Here is a 14,681-nt window from a genome sequence, read left to right on the forward strand (position 1 = left end):
TATACATGTTAGTCACATATAGACAGCATCTTTACAGTAACATCTTGGTTACCATTAAATTGAATCACTAAGAGACTATACCTTGTTAAACTGACATGTAAAGCTGAATATTATAGGCACTGATATTAGAAAGAAAAAGACATGGAGACTGAGCAGCAAATAGTAACTTAAGACCTTTCTGAGAAAAATCCTAATATAAGTGTGATTCAAACAATCTGCTCTCTGAAAAATTAATTGGGCTTCATGTAAGAAATTGCTAAGATTAGAACAAGATTACCATCACTAAATAGTCTATTGTTTGTAATTCTTTGACCGTGACACGAAGAAGAGCTTGTTGGAAGATACTGCTTCTCTCAATTAACAATCAGCAGAGGTACCCTACCACCATTTCCTGAGTATTCATAAATTGTAAAGCACATTTATCTCCAATGATCTTGCTTCCTATTCCCTCCAGAGGCATAGGCTATATGCCTTAGAATTCCCTGTTGTATTCCTAGAACGTTGAGCACAGTAAATGCTAAATGAATATTTCTGAGGAAAAAAAATAAAAAGAATGGATAGGGAAGGAAAGGGGAGAACTAGATACAAAAATATTTTCCATATTTTTGAATTCCATAAGATGATTCTGCATTTCTGCTTAAAACTAAACCAAGGCGGGTACCTGGGTGGCTCACTCGGTTAGGCATCTGGCTCTTGGTTTCTGGTCAGGTCTTGATCTCACAGTTCATTAGTTCAAGCCCCACTTGGGGCTTGGCGATGCCAGCATGGAGAGCTTGTTTGGGATTCTCTCTTTCTGCCCCTACCAAGCTGACTTTCTTTGTCATTCTCTCTCTCAAAATAAAGTTAAAAAAGAAAAAAATTAAACCAAGAAATTTGGGTAACATCACTTACGAAGAAATTATTGATTTACAGAACTTTTATCTTAGTTTTTTCTAAGTACATCTGCCCTTCACAGCTAAGAAAGTGAATATCAGGCAAAGAAATCTTTATCTTTTCACACTGTCATGTTTTCTGTGTAACCATACGATTTTGTCATCATTGCAATATTACTGGACAGTATTCAAACAGCAAACTGAGGTGTGCACACAAGTATAAACAATAAATAATACACAAGAAAACTGTGAGGTAGAGTTTCATTTTTCTACATGCTGTTTTTCTCCATTTAGTAAAAAAATAGAAATTGACAGTTCAGCTAACTGGCAATTAGCATAGCAGTGAACCAGATTTGTTCAGCAGTCCACAACTTCATGGATACTTACCTTACTCACTTCTGAGACAGCCATCTGTGTTATTTTAGCTCAGAAAAATGCTTCCATAAACCAAAAGGACTTCCTTAAGTGTGGAAATTAGGTTATACATCTCTGCGTATCGCAAAGAGCAACTTTTTGACATCTAATATATTACTGCCAATATTCTACCGTTCCACATGAATCAAGTATATTGAGCATGAGCCTTTGAGTATTGACATCCCGCGAACTGACCCTTGAAGGACTCCTAAGAGAGCAATGCCCTTGGTCATGAAGGTAATATACTTAGACTGTAAAATCATTCTTTGTGTTAAATGGAGAGATTCCTTGAGATCTTATAAGACAGGTAGACTTTCTGAGGAAAAATCTGAAGACAAAATATATTCAAGAAATATTTTTATGAAAGTTAGTATACTAGAATTCTATACTCATCCTTGTTCCTAGTCAAGTAATTAAATATTAAGTCCTATCAACTAGGACCCCAAATATTTCTAATCTGTCGTTTTTTTTTTTCTTCCAGTTTCAGCCCCTCTACTTAGTGCATAACTACCAAACTAATATCCTCTTATCTAGACCCCTATTACTTTCAAACTATCCTACTCCTAGGTGACAGTATCCTTAAAATTTATGTTGATTATATTAATATCCTACTTTAAGGCTACAAAGAAGCAAGCTTTTGCTGGATACTAGATGTAGGTAGTCTGACCCCCTTAGGAATACAGCAAAGTGTTGTTATATATATGTTATAACTATAGTTATAATTAACTATAGTTAATTAGTAAGAAATGTTGAGGACATGCCACTAAAAATGAAAATTGGCCAGGCACAGGAAAACCAAATCTTACCATGAATCAGTCACTTTTCCCTACAAATTCTTGAAAGGGAACTATATGCAAAAGGGACAGTGCAATAAAACTAAAGCAAAACAATTATTTCTTAATAGCTAAAGATGTGGGTCCAAAGTATAGTTCCGATTAACTGTGCTGGATAGTTTGGAAAATTAATTTATTTTCCTATGGTAGAATTTTTTTTTCCATATTTTTTCCCCTTGAACCTAATTTAAAGTCTGATTTAGATTTTATTATCCAATATTAGGAAGTCAGTACAGAGGCTTCATGTGTGTGGAAAGAAAGAAGAAGAAAGAGAGAAAACAGAAAGGGAAGGGAAAGGGAGAGAGAAGAGAAGGGAACTGGAAAGAAAATGAATGAATGGGCAAACACATGGCTAGGTCCTGAGCATGCAATACTAAAAAAGCAGATATATTCTCTTATGTCCTCTTGGAGGTCATAGTCTACGTAATAAACAGATCTTAAGCACATCATGTATTTACGTCTGTCTGTATATTTTATGCAAGTAAAATAAAGAAGAGTATTATAAAAAATACAGAATGACAGGAGATTATATCAAGAGAGTTAACTGCTATTGGAAAAGCAGGAAAGATTTGTCACAGGACCTGGCATTTATGTTGAAAACTAAAGCCAAGATTGAGATACCATGACAGAAATTACTTTTCAGATTGGGGGACAGATAGATGAAGAGCAAGAACAGAAGAAATCACATGTGTTGTTTAAGGAATTGAAAAATGGCCAAAGTATAGAAGGATACCACTAGATGGCCAAGGTATTAGAAGTGGGGAAGTATACCAGTAGATGAAGCTGGAGAGATAGGCAAAGGCTAAATCATGCTTACCATTGTTGGCAATGTTGGCTATTAGCAGCTGTAGGAAACTTTTATAATACACTTTTCATTTTAATGAGATCCCTTTGGCAAATATGAGCAGAGTAGTTTTAAAAGGAACAAGAAAAAGAGATAAAAGTCCCCAGGCAAAAGTTGATGGTGACTTGGTTTAGGAAAGAGAGAGAAGGAAATAAATATATGAATTTGAGACATACTTTGAAGCTAGAAGTGGCAGGATATGGTAATGAATTAGATGTAAAGGATATAAGGTAGAAGTTATAGAGGATGTGTGCCTGGTTTCTGGAATGAGTCACTGGGTAGAAAGTGACACTATTTCCCAAAGTGGAGAAAAATGAAGGGATAAATTTGGCAAAAAAGAACAATTTAGTACTAGATATATTATATTTGAAATGCCTAAGACAATTTAAACACAAATATCAAAAATGCAACTATATTTGTGAGTTATAATCTCAGAAGGCAGGTTAGAATGAATAGAAGAAAATTATTGTAGGGGTGCCTGGCTGGCTCAGTCGGTTAAGTATTCAGCCTCAGCTCAGGTCATGACCCACAGTTCGTGAGTTGGAGCCCCATGTCAGGTTCTGTGCTGACAGCTCGGACCCTGGAACCTGCTTCGGATTCTATGTCTCCCTCTGTCTCTGCCTCTTCCCTGTCCTCTCTCTCTCTCTTTCTCTCAAAATAAATAAACATCATTTTTTTTAAATAAGAAAGTTATTGTATTAATGAAAGTCATGAAAATTTTAAAGATTTTTCTATGAGAAAATTTAGAGATTCTATGTTTCACCCTGGGAAACTCCAGTTTTAGAATCCTGGGCATGATACAGAAGGAGGACTTGGAAAAGATAACTGAGAAAAAGCTGCCAGTAGGAAGAATACCAAAAGAGTGCTAAGAGAAAGAAAATAATAATCAACAGGAAGGAAGGGATTAACTTGGTCTGATGCTACAAAGAGTTTAGTAAAATGAGGACTGAGAAAGGTTTAGCCTCATGTAAGTAATTGCCAACCTCTGTAAGTTAGAAAAAAAAAAAAAGTGGAATGGTGGAGGGCAGAGGATTTATCAGTTTGGTATAAATAGTGATTGAGGGGAAAAAATAAAGTCAGCTTGTATGAACAAATTCTTTGGGGAATATTGGATACAAATAAAGCATGGAGAGAAAGGGCTGGAAATAGGGTTTTGAGGTTAAAATATTTGTTTCAGGATGACAAATAGTAGAGCAAGTTCATATATTGAAGGTAAGATTTAGAAAAGGAGAGGTTAAAATGCAGAAAGAAGTAGGAATTATTGAAGACAAGTTACAGAGGAGATGGGATGCGTTTGAAGTTTTGCTTTGCATTGCTCTAAAAGATGGGAGAAAACTTCCTCCTGCATTACAAAACGAGAGGTGGGGAAGAATTGATGTAGATGTAGGTGGGTTTTACCTGGGGCTGTAATAAAGTAAATGGGTTGCTTTTGATGTGCTCTCCCTTCTGTGTTCAGTAAGAGGCAAGATCATTCTTTGGGAGTGGAGTGGGGTGGAATGAAGTGAATTACAAGGGGAGTAGACACTGGAGAATAAGAAAAATAAAAGTTGAAGGTTGGTTGATGGACAGAAAATGGAGAGGGTCTGTGGGAACAAGGTCTCAATGGAGTCAAAAAGGTACTGCAATGAGATCACTTTAGCAGTACAGATAGTAAACATAGAGTCAGGTGGAAGAATAAGATGTTCTTATGTGTGTGTATGGGGAGGGGGGAGTATCTTTTTTGGTAGAAGTATAATTTCTGGTGATGTTTGTCATGATGGAAATTTGGGGTTGAAGTGTACTGGAAATATAAAGCCATATACAGAAAGGTCAAGAACACACAGGAGAAAGCTGTGGATCCATTGTCCTGCAGATGTTGGAGTTACTGACTTCCGAGTTTGGAGAGGTCAGAGAGAAAGCTAGATGCTGAATCTTAAATAAAAATAATGATATAAGAAAATGGAAGGTTGGCAGATGATTCTTTGAAGATGGATGCTATTCGTGAGATCCTCAAAAATGCAGGAGATGCGGGGCACCTGGGTGGCTTAGTCGGTTAAGCGGCCGACTTTCGCTTAGGTCATGATCTCGCGGTTCGTGGGTTCGAGCCCCGCGTCGGGCTCTGTGCTGACTGCCAGCTCAGAGACTGGAGCCTGTTTCAGTCTGTGACTCCCTCTCTCTCTGACCCTCCCCTGCTCATGCTGTCTCTCTCCCTCTCCTAGAAATAAGTAAAAAATATAAAAAAAAAAAAAAGCAGGAGATGTTATAAGAGGAAAGTAATAAACTAGAATGAATATTGAGGAGGGCACTGATTTTTATATCTACCCTGAGGTTCCTGTAAGGAGCCCACGTTCTCAGTGACTGCTGGAAAAAGATGACCTCAGGAGATGCCAAGTTGCAGAAAAAGTAAAAAGTTGGAACGAACTTTAGGAGGATAATCTTAGAATATTGGGGAGTTTATGGTCATGGAGTAGAAGTTTCAGGTCAGAAAGGTTTCGGTAAGAAGAAAGACGTTTGTATCAGTGGACAGAAAGTTATACTGTACTGCACTTTAAGTAGAAGTCTGCATAAACAAGGTAACAATGTTGAAAGATTTTATCTTAAAGATGAGTTTATAAGGGTTCCAACTACAGTCTGAGAATAAGGGCTGTCAGCTAGTCAAATTGTGAAGCCAAGTGTGTCATTATCTTTCATGCAGTTATATTTGGTATTTGCAATTAAGTGGAGCCAAGGGTAGGAGGAATGAGAACGTGAACATAAACCAAGTGGTTCTATTTATCGGAGAATAGAGGAAGTGATGGATCATAAGCAAGTCAAGTTGGATCAGCCTTTCTTTGGCTGATAGGCCAATATTTCCCCCTCAGGCACTAACAATCTAGAGAAAGATGCTTAGTTATTTTCCCCCCATTGGTGTCCCATCTATGTTAAACAGTGATGAAATATCTATATGACAAAGATAAAAAAAATAATATGCAAATCCTTGTATTTCTCTACCTTTTTAAAATCACTCTCCTTTTACAATGGCAGATTTATTACTTGGTGAATTGAATCCTGACTCTCAGAATATGGAAAATGGAAAACAAATAGAATAAAAGCCTAAAAAACTATGACTTATTGTTTTTTTTTAATTATTTGGTTAACATAATAAAAAGATTAAGGGCGCCTGGGTGGCTTAGTCGGTTAAGCGTCCGACTTTCTCTTGGGTCATGATCTCGCGGTTCATGGGTTCGAACCCCGTGTCAGGCTCTGTGCTGACTGCCAGCTCAGAGCCTGGAGCCTATTTCAGAGTCTGTGTCTCCCTCTCTCTCTGACCCTCCCCTGCTCATGCTGTCTCTCTCTCTCCTAGAAATAAATAAAAATATTTTTAAAAAAAGATAATAAAAAGATTAGTTCAAGGCAGTATTGGGGTGAGGTGCAGATTGAGGTAGGCTGTATTTGAGTTGTGAGAAACTTTAGCCAGCTGGAATTAGGAAAGGACATCGGGAAATCTGTAACGTTAACAGTATATTCAGTTGTAAAAAATTGAAAGATAATTTTTTTTTAAAGCTGCTCATTACTAGTATCTTTCTTTGTCTTTTCACTGGAGGTTGCAAGAAAGATTTCAGATACTTTCTATTTATGCAAGATTGATCTATTTTTTAATATTATTCAGTGCCAAGATGGGAGTTATTTGAGGATTACATATGAAAAGTATAAAATGATTGCTTTCTTTATGTGTTTGTAATTAACATGCAATGTTATATTAGTTTCAGGTGTGCAACATAGTGCTTCACCAATTCTATGCATTATGGAATAATTGTGCCAAAATAGGTATAGTCACCATCTGTTACTATACAAGACATATTATTGAGCATATTTCCTGTGCTACACGTTTTATCTCAGTGACTTATTTATTTCCTAGGTGGAAGTTTCTACCTCTTAATCCCTTTCTTTTATTTCACTCATCCCCCATCTTCCTCCCCTCCTGCAACCATCATTTTTTTTCTGAGTATTTGTTTTTGTTTTAGATTCCATATGTGAGTGAAATTGCATGGTATTTGTCTTTCTCTGACTTATTTCACCTATCATAATACTCTCCAAGACATCCCTGTTGAAAGAAGTGGCAAGATCTCATCTTTTTTGAGGCTGAGTAATATTCCTGTGTTTGTGTGTGTGTGTGTGTGTCTGTGTATAACACATCTTCATTCATCTATTGATGGACACTTGGGTTGCTTTCATATCTTCACTATTGTAAGTAATGCCGCAATAAATGTATGGGTGCATATGTCTTCTCAAATATCCAATAGTGGAGTTCCTGGATCATAAGGCATTCTTATTTTCAAGTTTCTGAGGAATTTCCATGCTGTTTTCTATCATGTTTACACCAATTTACATTCCTACCAACAGTACACCAGCATTTCCTTTTCTCCACATTCGCTCCAACACCTGTTATTTCTTATCTTTTTAATTTTAGTCATTCAAATTGGTGTGAAGTGACATCTCATTGTAGTTTTAATTTGTATTTCCTTGACGATTAATGATGTTGAGCATCGTTTCTTGTGTCTGTTGGCCATCTATATGTCCTTTTTGGAAAAATGTCTATTGAGGTTCTCCATTTTTTATCAGACTATTTATTTTCGTGTTGAGTGTATAAGTTCTATATATTTTGAATTAACCCCTTATGAGTTATGTCACTTGCCAACATCTCCTCTCATTGTTTTATTTAGAGTTAACATTTCAACGTAAAATATCTTCTAAAGTGGTATGATTTTTGTTTGTTCAGTTACTTCAGAACAAGAATTATCTGGATCTTAAAATAGAATATTAAACAATGTAGTGGTTTCTCATGGCATTTTAGCTTCCAAGTATAGAAACCCACTGAAGCTAGCTCAAATGTATAAAGATTTTCTGAGACAATATGGAAAGTCTTATGTGTTTACACAACTAAGGAGAAGACGTAAAAATGGTCTGTATGGGGACTGGCAAATTCTTCATTCAAGAATTGCATGGCTCCTTTCAGCCCAGTTCTGTGTCTCATCTCTCACTCACTTCTGTGAATGTGTTCCAGTATTTCTTCTCTTGCATTGTCCCCAGTCTTGCCCCCTCCTCTTCCTCATATCCTTGTTAGCACAGCTTCCCCCTAAAGTTTGGTTTAGAATATAGAGAGAAGGTATTTTGGTGATTCAGCTGACCCTATTATTTGTTTTCATTTGTATCATATGTTCCACATTGGTCTAATTGTTTGTAAATAGGAAAGAGAAAGATGCTATTGGCACATAAGTCTGCTCCTCTCAGGAACACTAACTGGGTGGAGCAGGTTTAGGTGAATAAGGATGTTGAATGGGTCAGCCATTGACTGACATATCTAATATATGTGCACTTCTGGGGGAATCATTAGTGGGAATGTTTCCAGAATACAGAGTAGGCAGTTCAGAGCAGGAGTCTATATGTCAAGTTTAATTTCTGTCTGTTTATGTATGAACTGAAAACCAAGTTTGAGAGAGATTTTTCAAACAATGAAAGCAAAAACCTCAACAAGTAAAAATCAATAAATAACTGTCTTGGACAGTCTTGGCTAGGCAGAGAAAATAGTTTGTTTATCATCCATATCCCTTAAGAAGCAGGAGCTAATAGAATTTGAATTTAAACCTCTTACTCCAAAGACTCATTACTCTTTGAGATTTACGATTGCATTTTAGAATTGCAATGCTAAATATTTAATATTCCTACTTTAGTTCTGAATGTACTTTAATTACTCTATATAATGTGGAAAATTGCTTTCTTGTTCAATTTTTGTATACACAATGGAAGAAAAAAGTTGTATTACTATTGATGCTATTTGAGTAACACTTATTTTAAAAACAAGGCTGAAAAATGAAGTTCCTAATGTAATCCTTGCCAAATACACGATTTTTCTAAAATGTAAAGAAATGCAGTTACCTACTTTAACACATGATTCTTAAATGTGGATGCTTTGCTAGGCCCTAATCATAACAATGATTATATTTTAATCTGGTAATATATGGTCCACTACATTTATGTCTTGCTCCCTCTCATCTATTCTCTAACCCAAATCTTGCCATGTAACCTTATATTTAAGCAGTTGAAATGAATAGTAGGTAATTTCATTGCGAGAACTCTGAAAATTTCTAAATTCTGTCATTAAGCTATAACCAAATGTTAGGGGTAAGAATGTGACACAAAAGCAAGGCTGACCATGCAGTTAAAAGACTTGGATAGGGGGAGCCTGGGTGACTCAGTCGGTTAAGCGTCTGACTTCGGCTCAGGCCGTGATCTCACTGTTCATGGGTTCGAGCCCTACGTCCGACTCTGTGCTGACAGCCAGCTCAGAGCTTGTAGTCTGTTTCTGATTCTGTGTCTCCCTCTCTCTCTCATACGCCCCTGCTCATGCTGTCTCTGTCTCTGTCTCTCTCTCTCTCAGAAATAAAGAAAACATTTTTAAAAAAAGATTTCGATAGGACTCTAAAATATTTAAATTCCCCTTTGTCGGTTTGGATACAGTACAAAACTACAGAGGCGTCATTTAACATGTATATCACTGGCAAAAGCAAGGCTTACTTTTATCAGCTAAAGTAAATAAAATACATGTTTTAAGATGCCAGTACCTGTAACAATTGCTTTGCTTTAGAGTGTAGGGATGATTGGAGCCATAACTCTGTAAGCACAGCACTCTATCACTGTCTGTGAGGGCTCCCTTTGCGACTTTTGATTTATGTCAGGCAACTTTGCCAACAATACTCAAAGTTTCTTACTATCTCCAATTGTATAAAACTTATATATCTACAGTAAAACAGGGCTACTCATATAATCAACTAAGATGTTAGTTAAAATCAGTTTCCCATATCTGATGAGATAAAGAAGCCAAAATGAAAAACTCCTATTTACTACAGATGCTGAATCATAAGAATAATGAACTGGATGATGAATTGAAAAGGTGAAAGAAATGTTTCTGTCATTTATGAATTAATAGCTAAACATGGCAAAGAAATACAGACATAGTAGGAGTATTGTTTTACTTTAATTTAAATATTTGTTAGTAGGAATCAATTAGACTGCCATTCAAAAAAGAAGTGAAGAACAAAAGAATAGCAATCTCAGTTGCTATTGAAAATGTCAGAGAATAAAAAACAATTGATGTCACAGGATTGAACAGAGAGAGAAGAAACGTCAATATTGTAACCTTGAGGAAATTGGGTATAGGACAGATATTGGAATGGTCCCTAGTATCCACCACGAGTTCAATAGACATAACACTACTCTGGGAGCTCTGCTGTAGTTGAAGCAGCAGAAGATACTTGGTTCCTGGTAGGAGAAGTTATTGAAAGGGGAACTGAGGGGCGCCTGGGTGGCTTAGTCGGTTAAGCGTCCGACTTTCACTTAGGTCATGATCTCGCGGTTCGTGGGTTCGAGCCCCGCATCGGGCTCTGTGCTGACTGCCAGCTCAGAGCCTGGAGCCTGTTTCAGTCTGTGACTCCCTCTCTCTCTGACCCTCCCCTGCTCACGCTGTCTGTCTCTCTCTCTCTCTCATAGAAATAAATAAAAAAAATATAAAAAAAAAAAAAAAAAAAAAGGGAACTGAGATCCCTGGAAGTTAAAGAGAGTTAAGTGTTCAGAAAATACCGAATGATGGTGGGTTAGATCCTAACCAGAATAAAGGAAATTTTACTATCTAGAATGTTGTTAGTCAAAAGGCAAAACTTGAATAAGAACTGTATGTTTTATCAGTGTTAAAAGTATTGATTTTGATAGGTGAACTATAAGCAAAAGGATGTCTTTGTGCCTAGGAGGTACAGGTTGAACTATTTAGGTGTAATGGGTCACCATGTTTGCAATTTACTGTCAGATGGTACTAGACAGTACTAACAATAGCCAGAGGGACAAAGGTGAACTAATGAATGCAAGTGAAGGATATAGGTGTTCATACTACGATTCTTATACTTATTCTGTAAGTTTGAAGTTATTTCAAAATAATGAGTTAAAAACTAAAGGCATGATAAGCATTCATGTTAAGGCTCTGATAGTGAATACTTATGTGGACTTTGAGCCTGTTTACTCTGTAATATAATCTGCCCTTTCCATCTCACAGGTAATTTATAAAGATCAGTGAGATAATGGAGCTCACAAAGCACTATTTAGTTTTTCTAAGATTTGGACAGATATTTCATACGTTAAGAAAAGAGTGATTTTTCAACCCAGCTACACTTATGTAACAAATAAATTTAGATAGTTTTAGATACAGACTTCAGATTTGGCTTATCAATTATAATATAACTTCGCTTCAATTAAGGAATTCCCTGAGAATGAAGCTTTTCTCTGTAACAGTAGTAGATTTTAAACTAAAGTTAAACATTAATAAACAAAAAACATGTATATAATCCCGTGACTGTGGGTACTTAATGCTTGCAATTTTGTGATGTTAGTGCTATTATCTTCTATTATCTTTGAGAACTCTTCCATTTCTTATATTTCACTTAGAAATAAACAGAGTCTATCATAGTGTTCTGAAGTCTGAAAAGGTTCCATTTAGAAACATCTTTTATGTTTTCATTTGGTACTCGTTTTTCGGGGTTTTTTTGCTTGTTTGTTTGCTTATTTACTCTGTGTTGGGGATAGAAGGCAAATCCTTTACTATTTCTTCTGGCGCTTATTTACCAATTCTTTCACATACCTTAAGTCCCCCTGTCCTTTTGATTTTACTCCATTAAAACAGTGAATTTTTGATAATCATATATTTTCCTCCATATTTTGGCTGAAACTTAGTTACCTCAGCCATTTTTATTACGACCTGGAATTATGACATTCACTTGCATCATTCCTGCCATAACTGGTCAATATCACTGAAAATCTTCCTGGAAAAACAAGTTCTATTTTCCTGACCTCTGTCATCATCAGCTGGTTCACTCTTTCCCCATAACTAAACTTCTCAAGCAGAATTATCACAAAATTACTAGTATTTTAACAAATACCAAATTCCTGACATTTTCTTAACCTATATTATTATTTGTTTTGGTTTTTTTGCTTGTTTGTTTTTGTGATTGACCTAGCCAGCCACTGCAATCCTTTATCCTGGAACTTTTCTCCTTTAGACTTCTATGAAAGTCTGTGTGATCTCTTTGACCAGAGCTCTGATCTCTCTCTCTCTCTCTCTCTCTCTGATGGCATGCATCCACAGTTCTGGTTGTGCCATACTTTTCTCTTTTCTCTTTTGGGATCGCATATAATTTAAGCCATCACAAGATGACTTCCAAGAAGTCTCTAACTCCAGATTTATTTTTTCTCTTCAACACCATGTAGTTGGTACAGTCTCCTACTTTATATCACCATCGATGCATAGCCTATCCATTTCATATCATCCATAGTGTGCCAGAGCCTCCAACTCTCTGTGCACAGAGCTAATCTACCTGCACATGAGCGTCTCTTCTGCTCCATGAAATGGACCCATCAGAACAGGAAACTGAAAGAGGAGGCATTTTTTTATGAGAGGAAAAAGAGAGCTTCATATATATATAACAGGAATAGTGGGCAATGTTCTACAGTAAGAAATAGGAAAGCTATGTACTCATTATGGCAGTTTAACTCGGTATAGCTATGAACCAATTGACAAATTGACTTAAAGAGAAGAAAGAGGAGATGAAAGATGGAAGCAGGAGGGAGAGAGAGAGAGAGAGAGAGAGAGAGAGGAGAGAGAGCGAGCGAGCATACGAGTGGAAGTGTGAGCATTCAATATGATAATAATATATAGGATTATATGCCCTTTTATTTATTCTTTACTAGAATAGAAAAGCTTTTCACCTGAATAGAATGTCACCTGAAAAGTAATTTTTAACTTAGTGTGATAAATCAATTTTTAAGAACATTTGGGAAATATATACTACTAATAAAATCTGGCTTACACTATTACAGAACAGTATGCATTAATGTTTAAAAATTAGTTAAAACCTCCTGCAGGAGAAAGAGCTAAATTAAACCTTAAATAATACTTTTTAGCTTGAAATATATCCCATACTGTTAGATAATGCAAGTATGTTGAGAAAAGTAACTAAAAACTAACTGACCAAGTTGATAAAATCAAATATTCTGTACTCTAGGTATTCTTAATATTGCTCAGTCACTGTAAATCAGATTATTCTTGAGATTGTATTTAAGTCAAGGCAAGATTGTCTTCTATTTACAAATGTAATTTAGTCTCCTGAGTAGGTAATCTTGTTAAAATATTGTCAGGTTAACTGAAATTGATTTGTGTTTACTAAACATAGTGAATACTAATCAAATATTAGACACTGAAATATTGGAGGTACTTAAACCTTTGAAAAGGCAGTGTTTCATGGAAGGATTATTATTATTATTATTAATTTATCTTGGAGATCAACATTGCTTTTTAGACTCTTCTTTAAATAAAGAGAAAATGAGGAAAAATGACCTGTATTCACTTTATGAAATTTTGTGATTTGGGAATATTTGGGAGAATTTGGGATTGCTTATTTTCGAGGGGGTTAATTTATGTTTTATTTCCATTGCTACAAACACCACATTTGTTTTTCCATCTGCTTAATTCCATTCCAGGTTTGCTATTCTCTACCACTCATAGAATCATTGAGTTCCACATAACAGCTTTTATGGGAGACAGACATTACTAGGCAATTTGAAAAGCAGGTTGAAGATAAAGCCTGATAGCTCACGTGCCCTGGCCTGGTGACTTGGCTCACTTCTGAAGCTTATGGCAAACAGGCTGCATGCTTTCCTGTGGTTTCTGTGTTATCAGCTCTATGAGGCTTAAAGAAACATTTCCCCTAATACAAAAATAAACCCACCATAATCATTCATTTTGGGGAAATTTTACAGTTGTTAGTTAACCTGCTCCCTTATGCCCTGCAATATTCATTAGCAGATTTCTCTGTTTATGAGTGATATTATATGGAAATGGTTATGGGAGGCTAACAGATGTAACCACTGAAATAAATTAGAAGGAAAAGTTCTGTTTTTTACAGATGGTTCTATTGAATATGCTTCACCCCCCCTCCACTTTAACATTTAGTTTTCTTTCAACAGAAAACTTTTCTTTACTGACTACGGGAATGTGGCCAAAGTGGAGCGATGTGACATGGATGGGCTGAACAGAACAAGGATAATTGATTCAAAGACAGAACAGCCAGCTGCACTGGCACTAGACTTAGTCAACAAATTGGTTTACTGGGTAGATCTTTACTTGGACTATGTGGAAGTAGTGGATTATCAAGGAAAAAACAGACATACTATCATTCAAGGCAGACAAGTAAGTACAATTCTGTTAGAAAATGCAGCTAAGGTAATGAAATGAATGGTATCATACTAGGAAGAAGACCCAAAATTTGAATTGCAGTGTTGGAAATTTCTTATAAAGTCAAGTTGCAAAGGGCCATAAAAATTGTGATGTATCTCTTCTATGGGAGACTGTTCTGCCCCCGCCCCCCCCACCCCGCTCTATTAAAAACAAAGCACACCAAAACAAAAACCAACAAAAAAAGAACAAAAACAAAAGTGCCCTGCTAGTAAGAAAGGAATTAGAATAGGACAGATATTTTGACCTATTAAAATTAAAACTTACTAAAATCTAATTTAAGCAGTTTATTCAGAAAGAGCTAGTCTATCATGTATCCCATGTGGCCCTGGAGATATTTTGCTAACAAAAGCAAATGCCTATTCACAAAAGTATTTTTATTAATTTAATAGGCTGGACTAAATTTTGCCTTCTGATGTTTTCAA

The 14,681-nt window shown here is 36.1% G+C and overlaps 1 protein-coding gene across 1 annotated transcript in view; it reads left to right on the forward strand.

Moving 5' to 3' along the window:
• Window positions 1-4,202: 4,202 nt before the first annotated feature.
• Window positions 4,203-14,681, forward strand: part of LOC120221669 (low-density lipoprotein receptor-related protein 1B-like) — a 165,958-nt gene continuing 155,479 nt past the window's right edge. Inside the window, exons 1-2 of the mRNA XM_039219187.1 lie at window positions 4,203-4,346; window positions 13,975-14,211. Of these exons, the coding sequence (XP_039075118.1) occupies window positions 4,203-4,346; window positions 13,975-14,211 (381 nt within the window). The remainder of the gene's footprint in view (window positions 4,347-13,974; window positions 14,212-14,681) is intronic.

The sequence above is a fragment of the Hyaena hyaena genome, unplaced genomic scaffold (assembly GCF_003009895.1).
Source record: "Hyaena hyaena isolate Hyena2069 unplaced genomic scaffold, ASM300989v1 scaffold_800, whole genome shotgun sequence".
Lineage (NCBI taxonomy): Eukaryota > Metazoa > Chordata > Mammalia > Carnivora > Hyaenidae > Hyaena > Hyaena hyaena.